At 43.4% G+C, this 10,467-nt stretch overlaps 1 protein-coding gene across 1 annotated transcript in view; it reads right to left on the bottom strand.

Annotated features, from left to right (window-relative positions):
* The window catches only part of UTP11 (UTP11 small subunit processome component), a 162,795-nt gene extending 160,576 nt beyond the window's left edge, over window positions 1-2,219 (bottom strand). Inside the window, exon 1 of the mRNA XM_086958732.1 lies at window positions 1,948-2,219. Within this exon, the coding sequence (XP_086814858.1) occupies window positions 1,948-2,007 (60 nt within the window). The 5' untranslated portion in view covers window positions 2,008-2,219. The remainder of the gene's footprint in view (window positions 1-1,947) is intronic.
* Between the last annotated feature and the right edge of the window lie 8,248 nt (window positions 2,220-10,467).

A 10,467-nucleotide genomic window follows, 5' to 3' on the forward strand; every position in this document is an offset into this window, starting at 1 on the left:
AGATGTCTTCATGTGTCTACAGAGTGACAGAATTAAATTCTGATTGGTGCAGTGAGAAATAGTGACTTTTTTTCATAGTGTTACAAGGTCCAAGTCTGTGACAGAAAGCACTGTGAATGTCATTATTTTAAAATTATATCACTGTATGAAACAGACTGCTACAAAGTACTGATTAAAATAAAAACAAGTGCTTTAAAAATATACATTGTAGTGATAAGAATCCAGACTATATCTAATGTAAATATTTATGTATGCCCTTTAAAAGGGTGCACTCCTTTTTATGGACTCCTATATTAGCTCTCAAAAAGAATACATATTTGTCACCTGAAACTTAGTGACTATTAATTAAAGCCTACACTACCTCCAACCATTGCACACATTTACATTTCTTTTAGGCAGTGTTTACCTTGGTGAGAAGGCATGTTTCTTCTTTAGCTCTTAATCTGTTTTGCACCACAGGAACCCCCTCCCCACACACTCTGAGTGGGCACTAGATTTCAGTTATGGCAGTCTTACTTTGAAAAACAGCGGTACATTTTCCTTGCCATCATTTGGGTCTAGGACACCACTGTTCTGCACCAAACAGGACCCAAGCAACAGGAGGAGATGGGCTAAATGTGCTATTTGTGTGTTTATTTTCTGCAGAAAGCCTGCTTTGGGCATCTGACCTACAAGTTATTACCCAGCTGAGTGGGTAGAGTAGACAGCCTGCTTTGCAGAGCTGTAGGGATCATTGATGCTGCAGTAGCATAAGAGGTCTGGGGCATACTTCCTGTACCAGGGTTTCTGTGAGCCTTGGAGCAATGACCCATGAAGGGGAACAATTAAACAGAGGCGACACTTGATTTGGGCGTGAGAGGGTGATGAAGGATGGGAAGGAGAGGGTTGGTGTGAGATGGGATCCCATTCTATTAACAAAGGTCAAAGCTGAAAGCAGCTCCCATTAGTGAAATAAGTGCAGTAACACTTCACCAAGGGGGCCACTGCATCACAATTATGAATTGATTACAATATAAAGTGGGCATGGGAGCTCATTTTTCTTTGCTAGCATTAGGGCCGATGGCACATGGCACCCTAGGTGCAAAAAACGGGGGCAGAATGAAGTAGCTTAATTTCTTTCAGAACGAAATGGGACTTGTTTTGAGATTGAAGTGATGGTCAGACATGGTGGGGAAGGAGCGAAGGAAATATCCTGCTTCTCGAGGCTACACCATTATAAGTGCAGCAGGTGGAGTGCATTGGGGCCCACAGCACCCCAATTATGGGCAGTAGTGTTTGTGGTCAATTCTCTTCTTGTTTTGATGCTGTTTTTTATTTTTGTAATTCCCATATTTAGTGTGGATTGCGAGCTACAGAAATTCACCCCTGAAATTAAACTCCCCAAATCCTTGCCATATAGTTTTCGAGGGGGGCCCAACTTCAAAACATTTTGCTTAGGGGGGGCTCCAACCAAAAAAAGTTTGAAGACCTCTGGTGTAATGTTACTTGTATTATATATCTGGTCTGGATGCAATGATAGAAGCTGCAAAATACCAGTCGGGCAGCTCACTATGCTAATCAGATTTTTAGTTTAGCTGTTCTTAAGCCACGCCCATAATTGCATCGTCCACGCCCCTTTGAGTGACACCTTAGTTTTTCCATCCCACTTGACTTAAAGTCCTGCACCTCCCGTGTTGAACCTTTTGTTCCTCTATGTCTTAACCTATACCAATTCTACCAACCCCTTCAACTAAACTCCTCAAGGAGTCTGAGGGTGGACCCTCGTCCAGTCTGCCACAAACTATTCGTTTCATTCCATTGTGGCTGTGCCTCTACAATCCCAGAACCAGTCTCGTGCGTGGCCCCTGGCAGTGCCTCTATCACTTGTTCCATTGTCCCTCCGTCCACTCGCATGTAACCCCATGCCCCTCACCTCCTACTGGCGCGTCCATGCAATTCGTGTCATACCTGAGACCGCTCCCGGTGGTTCTTCTGTTTGGATTTGAGCGCTTTTCTGAAGGACGACATAATGCTGCAACGTGCAAAGCACAATAACGAAATGTATTACCAAGAACAAGACTTGTACTCTACGGATATAGTTCTAAGAAGCGTGGACCATGTCAAATTCCGGTACTAGGTGGCCATGCGCGTTCCAAGCCTCGATCTGAGAAAAAAATTCTAACCACTATGCCGAATGTTCAGATTGAGACATGGTCATTTCCGGAGGCGCCATGTTGTGTTTAGACGATCCTAGCGTCGGTCCTCTCTTTTCGATCGAAAGTGGAATAGAACGTCTGTTTTAGCTACACCCAATATGGCCACGGTTTCCATGCCAGCAGCCAAACACTTTCAGCCTCACTGTCTTCTGGGATACCTGGAAAAAGAACGATTCCTTCTGCTGCGTTCATTCAACTGAGCAGCTATATTACCAAGCAAAACTACATATAGGTCGCAGGGGGCTAACACGGGTCGAACAGACAGTTGTCGAGTTGCTCCTGTCAAAGGTTTTTAAGCGGGATGAAACAGTTGTGTGTGAAGGGACTGACGGGGTCGAGGCACTATGACATTTTTCCCAAGACGCGTGGCCTACGTAATTAAGGTGTTAAAAACATGTAACCAAAATTCTGTGCTTTAGATAGTGTGCCGCCTGACCTGACTCTATCGGGACGTCTCTATGACTTTTCTGTTATTACATCCAAGTATTTGACACAACAACCAGAGGTTTTACTAGGTCGCTTGTAATTGTAAGTGCCTTTATATACTGCTTACTACCCTTGTCGAGGCGCTTTTCGGAGAGTAGCACGATACTCCGGAACCCAAAACATATTAGTGGTGAATTAGTATAGGTGTATATGAAATTAATTTTAGCGGTGGACAGGTAAGATTATTTGCATTGAAAAAGGGTAGTGGAGGGGCATAGAAGAGGGAAGGGTTTGCATTTATGTAGCTCTTGCTCACTCCCTCTGCAAAAGCCAGATCTCCATGCAAGTCCTCTTCCTGACTGAACAGTATTGCTTCTGACTCTTTTACAGACATTTTTAACTCCTTGAACGAGGGCTTGTTGCGAGTTGACACTGAACCTCCTTGTTGCATCACTACAAATGCGGCTTTTCAGTCACCGCTCAGGGCCTCGGGATAAGTAGTGATTTGAATTGCATTTATATAGCGCTTGCTACCCCTGATGAGGTGTTGAAGCTCTTTTTTGGCGAGTAACGTGCTGCTCTGGAACCCATAAAGGATTCGTGGTGAATTAGTACAGTGAAATATGAAAGTAATTTGAGTGGTGGATATATTAGTCAGTTATTTGGATTGAGAAGGATAGTGGACAGATAGAAGAGGGAAAAAGATTTGCATTTATATAGCACTTGCTACCTCTGATGAGGTGTTGAAGCACTTTTTCAGTGAGTAACACGCTACTCTGCTACCCATAAAGGATTAGCGGTGAATTAGTATAGTGAAATATGAAATACATTTGAGTGGTGGATATGTTAATCAATTATATTTGGATTAAGAAAGAAGAGGGAAGGGTCTAGAAATGTTTTAAAAAAATTGGGGGGGAGTTTATAGCCGTAGGAGGGGGTTTGGGGAGGTGGATGGGAGGTAGTATGGGGAAATATGAAATCAATTTGAGTGGTGGACATGTTATTCTATTTTTTGGATTGAAAAGGAATAGTGTAGGGATAGAAGAGGGTGTTGTAAAGTAATCAGGAAGCAGTAGTAGTTCTAAAGTAGGTTTATTATAACAGCCCCACACCGGTGGAGATGCGTGGGTCAGCAGAACATCAGAAGTGACAGGTGATGTCACAGAGGGTAAACTCTGGGGAGGAATGGAATGTTGGGGAAGCCAATGGGGAAGGAAAGAACTCGGGGAGAGCTCACGCGCAGGGGAAGGGAAGATACCACGCGCTGGGGCACAGGGGGAACATAAGTGAGTTACAACACATCTTCCTCTCTTGAGGGTTTTGACAACTGTGCCACGGGAAGTGGTAAACAATAACATGAGAGTACATAAACTGGTGAACAATTAGTCACAGAAGAAGTCATCCAAACGTTTTGGTCTTCGGATGGTTCTACCAAACCTTCCTGATACCAACGGTAAGTTAGGTGCACATTCGGTGTCAGAATGGGAATCATAGCTTGTTCTGCCAAACCTACCAATGAGCCTATGACCGTCAGACGCAACTTCAGAGTCAGAATGTGGGTCATCATGACTACTCCGTCTACATGACGAAGTGCTGGGATTGACACCAACAGACTGATCTGTCGATTGACCATCGTCAGAGTCAGGTTGGAGATCGTGTGTGATGTCATTTCTAGACAAGTTATTATCTTCAACACAAGCCCTATCCACATCCACCCACAGATCATTGTTAACCGTAACCTGTTGCTGTAGGTTTTGAGTCTTGCCTCCTGGATGATATTTTGCCAATCTGCTCATGTGCCATACTTTCCCATCGCTGAGTCTTGCCGCATTGTTAAACAGTTCATCAATGTAAAGAGGGGCAGTGAATCTGCTATCTCCTTTCTTTACTTTTTTTTCCAAACGAACTTTCAAAAGATCGCCGACTTTAAATGCATGTTCCTTGGCACTGTGTTTAGAGTCATACCATTCCTTGTAGTATTTCTGGGCTTTGATAATGTTATTCCTGATGTTTTCTGGTGACCATTCTATTTGCTTAGATTTGGACATCCACCCTAAGTCGATGCTTAAAGGCTGTCTGCTTCTCATGAGAACAAATGGTGCTGTGCATGTGCTGGCACGCAGAGATATTCTGAATGCCCAGATGAGTTTGTAAATTTCTTCTTCCCAGTTTTGGTTTGCGTTTCTAGATAGTTGTATATGTCCCTTCAAGACACGGTTGAATCGTTCAGTGAGACCATTACCTTCTGGATGATAAATTGAAGTGGTGTGATGAGTGATACAGTTCCTCACTAGAAACGACTTGAATGCCTCTGAGCAGAATTGCGGACCATTATCTGTGAGTACTGATTTAGGTAATCCTTCACTCAAAAACAGTTTGTCCAAGAAATTAATGAATTTCGAGGTGTCAATTTCATCGACTATTTTAATTTCTGGCCACTTGGAGAAATGATCTATCGCTACTAGGATGTACTTGATTTCTCCGTCATGTCCTTCGATGGGCCCCACGATGTCTAAGCCCAATTTCTCCCATGCCATTAGGGGGGGGTTGAATTGGAGAGAGACTGATTTTTGACGTTTTGAGGGGTTTGTCAGAGTCGCAGCATTCTACACAGTTCCTGACCTGAACCTCAATTTGTTTGTCAATACCCGGCCACCAATAACTTGACCTGACTCTCTGCTTAGTCTTGGTGATGCCAAGGTGGCCTATGTGGCACAACTTTAGAATTTTGTCTCTGGGTGTGACAGGGGCTATTGCTTTACCCATTCTGTACAACACACCGTTTTCCCAACTGAGTTAATTTCTCGTTTCCCAGTATGCTTTGATATGGTCATGTAGGTTGCGCTTTTCTGGCCATGCAGAGTTGACGAATTTGCATACTTCTTGCAACGTTGAGTCACGCGACATGTGTTGACTCCATTCTTCCGCAGATATTCCATCCAGGTCAGTGTTAAAGAGCAGAGCCACTTTCTCCTCCTCTTCTTGTGTGGCCATACTTTCAGTGTGAAGCAGAGGCAGTCTGCTGAGGAAGTCTGCAATCTTATTTTTCACCCCAGGCCAATATTCCGCCGTGTAGTTGTAATCCAACAGCTTGATTGTCATTTTGCTCAGTCTTGGTGAAGCATTTTGTAGACCCGAGGCAGACAGTATCTTGATCAATGGTTTGTGGTCTGTGCGAAGATGGATTTCGTATCCCCACACATATGCTCTGAAGTAATTGAGCGCCCATGAACAGGCCAGCATTTCACGCTCAATTACTGAGTACTTTTCCTCAGCTGAGGTGAGGGACCTGGAGGCAAAGGCTACAACCCATTCTTGGTTCGATGTGTCCTTCTGGGCTAGAACAGCACCAATTCCCTTGTTGCTAGCATCGGTGGTTAGATAGATTTCTGCTTTGGAATTAAAACCTTTGAGAAAGGGTGCCTCGCTGATTTCCTTTTTGATGGTATCAAAGGTGACTTGACAGTCATGTGACCAGACAAACTTGGTTTTATTTTTCAGTAATTGTCTTCTACTGTAGGTCTTTTCTGAGAAATTCCTAATGAACTTGGAGTAATACTCCGTCAAGCCAAGAAAAGCTCGTACATCTTCTTTGCTAGAGGGACACGGAGCATTGAGGATAGCGTCCACTAAACCTTGTTTGGGTTTAATGCCTTCCTGGCTGATGGTGTGCCCAAGGTAAATCACTTTGTCTTGTGAGATTTTACATTTGTCTAGTTCTACAGTTAGACCATGCATTTTCAATTTGTCAAAAACTTGCCTAAGTCGTGTGTCATGTTCCGATTGGTTGCTACCCATGACCAGGATATCATCCTGGAAAAACCTGATGCCATCAACACCTTCCAGAATGGATGTCATGACCCTTTGGAAAAGTGCTGCAGCAGAGGCCAATCCAAAAGGTACCCTGGTAAACCGATAACAACCAAAGGGTGTGATAAAGGTTGTGAATTGTTTGCTATCCGCGTGTAGTGGAATTTGGTGGTACTCGGATTTCAAGTCTAAAATGGAAAATACACACATATCGTTGGTGGCACTAAACATTTCACAAATACGTGGTAGGGGGTATTGATCTACAATAACGTTCTTATTGAGGTCCCTGAGATCGATGCAAAGTCTAATTTTCCCATTGGGACGTTTCACAACAACCAAGGGGGAAACCCACTCTGCTGATTCCACCTCTTCTATAATACCGTCCTTGACAAGTTTGTTTAATTCTGCATGAACGTCATCTCTCACTGACACTGGTAGATGTCTTACCTTGTGAATGCAAGGAACAGCTGAGTCTTTTAGTTCAATTTTATGTTCAAAGCTGTTAAGAAGACCAACTTTACCTGAGAACACTTCTTGGAAGTCTTTTAGTATTGCCATTTTACTAGAATCATAAATAGACAAAACCGGATCAGCACTGTTGGGATCGAGCATGATACCAAGATCCGCTTGGTCACTCCAGCCAAGGACAGAAGGGCCTTTCTTAGCAACATAAAGTCTGCAATATGCTTTCCTGTTTTTAAACTCAAATTCTAGATCACGAGTTCCTAAGAATTCTATGTTGTTTCCCGTGTAGCTTCTAGCGATGACTTTTGATTTTTCAAGAGTTGGACCAATTTTGTCCGTGAATTGCTTCCACACATTTTCTTTGATGATCGTGAAGGGAGACCCAGAGTCTGCCATGAGATTGACTGTCACACCACCCAATTTTACATCACACATGGGTTTTTTCTTCTTATTTGGCGTGAGTTCCAACACATCATATTCAATTGAAAAGACATAACTGACGCTGTCGGAGTCAGAGTAATCAGAATCTTCATCTGTGGAATCACTCTCTTCATGAATTTGTCGGACCTGTCTGCTTTGTTTATACATTTTCCTATTGCATGCTTTGGCGATGTGCCCGGTCATTCCACATGACAAGCATTTTTGATGTATGGCAGGACACTTTTTTGAATCGGCTAAATGGGTTGGAGACCCACAACGATAACATCTAAGATCAGCAAACTCATTGTCCCTAGTACTACCACGTCTTTCACTGCTTAGTCTTGGTTTACTTGGTTCACCTCTTTTGTGATATTCATGTCTCACTTCTCTTTTGTTTCCTTTGTGTTTTAGTTTGGTTGCATTAGAGGATCTTATAGCTTTGACCTCCATAGGTTCATTCATGACTGCTTTTGCGCATCTGCCTGTAAGTCCAGCTTTTTTGACAAGAGCAACAACTTCCTTCCAAGAAGCCTCGCCATTAACCCAAAGTTTGTCCTGGATATTGGGGTTGCTTGCGTGCATAATTATTTGATCACGCACGAACTCCTCTTGCAAAGCTCCAAATCTGCAGGTTAAGGCTAAGTTGTTCAAGGCCGCTACATAATCTTCAATGCTCTCTTCTTTCCCTTGCTTTCTTCTTGAGAATTTGTACCGGTCAACAGCGACACACACAATAGGCGAGAAGTGGTCGTCCAGATCGTCCAAGGCATGTTGATAAACATCATCACCTGTTCTTACTTTCTTCTCTATGTTGTTGTAGGTCTTAACACCGCCTGGACCTAGACAGTACAACAGTACTTTTTTTTTCTTTACAGCCGTGAAATCGTCATCTTCCACTGTCTCAATGTAATTAATAAAGTATTCTTTCCACTCTTTCCAAGGCATGCATGTTGCACCTTTTAGAGGTAGGAACGCTTGAGGTTGCGAAAGATTTAAGGAACTAAGAGCACACATGGCGGTAGGAATCTTCTTGCTCAAGTTCTCTTTTTAGCTTGTTCCACTTCTTATATATATTTTTTTAAATGAGTAGTTGTGTTCAAATTCCAAATATACTTGTGAATTCACTTATGCACTCCTTTTTGAACTGTACATTACTTATTTCAAAGTGTGTGTAGAAGTTGTTACCATCATTGTTCATAAATTTCACTTAACTTAGATGGGTGTTTATCCATGTGCTTGTGAATGTCACTTACATTTCTCTTAATGAATTGTTCTCAGCTGTCACCTTAAAAGCTCCTACTTTGTCACTTTAATTCAACATAGTCTTATGTAAAATGTTTAGTTCACTCAGTTTCATTTGTATAATAATTGGCCCTTTTATGAACACTTTATGCAAGATTCCACGAGTACAGGGCGTTGGCCGGGCTCGAACACTGGGCTTGAACAGCACAATCAATTTCACTCGGTATGTTTTACAAAATGGCCGCCACGCTGCGTTTCAGTGACGTCACACGTCACCGAGCATGCGCAGGTGCGATGGATATTGAGCGCGAACACAGCTGACAGGGATTTCCTTGAAGAATGCGCACGGCTGATGCATACACAGATGACAGGAATTTCAGCGCGCACGCTCGACAGCTGCCTAGAGACAACGTTGAACACCTTCAGGCGGCACACATGAACAATAAGTCCCAAATGCCGTTCGGCCCTACCTCCGTGAAACTCCACAGCTGACACGTCTTGAGACACTCAAATCTCGCTTAAAGTAAATGGCATCCACATACCACGACAGTTACGTGGTTCTCGTCCGCATCCACTCATGACGATGAGGCACAGGTACCGGATTTCCAGAGGTAGGAGGAATGGTTCCGATCTTTCAGTAGAATACCAATTTAATCAGCGTTTAAATCGGTCAGCTGTTTCAAACATGTACCCCGGTGTGAGGCTGTAGTTCCGCTGGTATCCCATCCTCGTCGCCACTGTTGTAAAGTAATCAGGAAGCAGTAGTAGTTCTAAAGTAGGTTTATTATAACAGCCCCACACCGGTGGAGATGCGTGGGTCAGCAGAACATCAGAAGTGACAGGTGATGTCACAGAGGGTAAACTCCGGGGAGGAATGGAATGTTGGGGAAGCCAATGGGGAAGGAAAGAACTCGGGGAGAGCTCACGCGCAAGGGAAGGGAAGATACCACGCGCTGGGGCACAGGGGGAACATAAGTGAGTTACAACAGAGGGTAAGTGGGGAATTTTTTAACTCCCCAAAAACCTTCAAGTAGTCCACTCTAGGTTGCTATTATATATACACACAAAAACATGCACATAATAATCAAATGACATTAGTATGAATATGCATAAATCTCACCTTTCACTTCTGGCAACCTTAGCGTTAGCTTTCTGTTCATTATATTTAGCAATTTTTATGTACTGGACAAATTCATGGCCTTAAATCGGCAGCCCGTTCTCTGTCCTAATATTCTGGGGAATCAAATTGGTTGCTAGTATCCTTTCTACTTTCGGTATCAAATCTTCCTTCACTATTGATTAGGCATCCTTTATTTCCAGATACTTGCTACAATTGTCGACCACTGCCAGTAGTGGTGATCATGCAGCAGACTTGCAAAATCGAATTGAGTTGCACCCATGCAGCGACAGGCAGCTCTTCTGATATGATCAGCACTAATTAGTCTAGTGGCCCTGCAACTTGACATGACAGGCAGGTCGCAGCAGGGCATTCAACTTGGGAGTCAATGTCAGGAAATCTAACTATTGTTTTCATTTTCATAATTTTGTGTACCAACAGTGTGCCAGGTCTTACAGATGCTTCATCAAGGCTTTGGGTATGGAAAGTTATCTCCCTCAGAGAGAAAGACAGACATCCTTTGTTGTATGCTCGCACTCACGTCTGCATCCCTGCTGTTCCATATGGCTGGGCGGACATCTGGGTCTGGCACCCACTGGACATCATGACTTGTTTCTCTGGGATCAGGCACTTGTCTGCCTCCCCAGTGTCTTTTATTTCTGGGACTGTCAGTTGGAGAGGTCTCGATTAATTTATTGTAAACAGGGCTAATTCTGCCGTCTCATCTGCTTGAGTTGATTCTGCTTTTGTGAAGTCTCCTAGGTGACATGAGAGATGCTCCTGAGAGTTTCC

This window comes from Lissotriton vulgaris, chromosome 2_1 (assembly GCF_964263255.1).
Source record: "Lissotriton vulgaris chromosome 2_1, aLisVul1.2, whole genome shotgun sequence".
NCBI lineage: Eukaryota > Metazoa > Chordata > Amphibia > Caudata > Salamandridae > Lissotriton > Lissotriton vulgaris.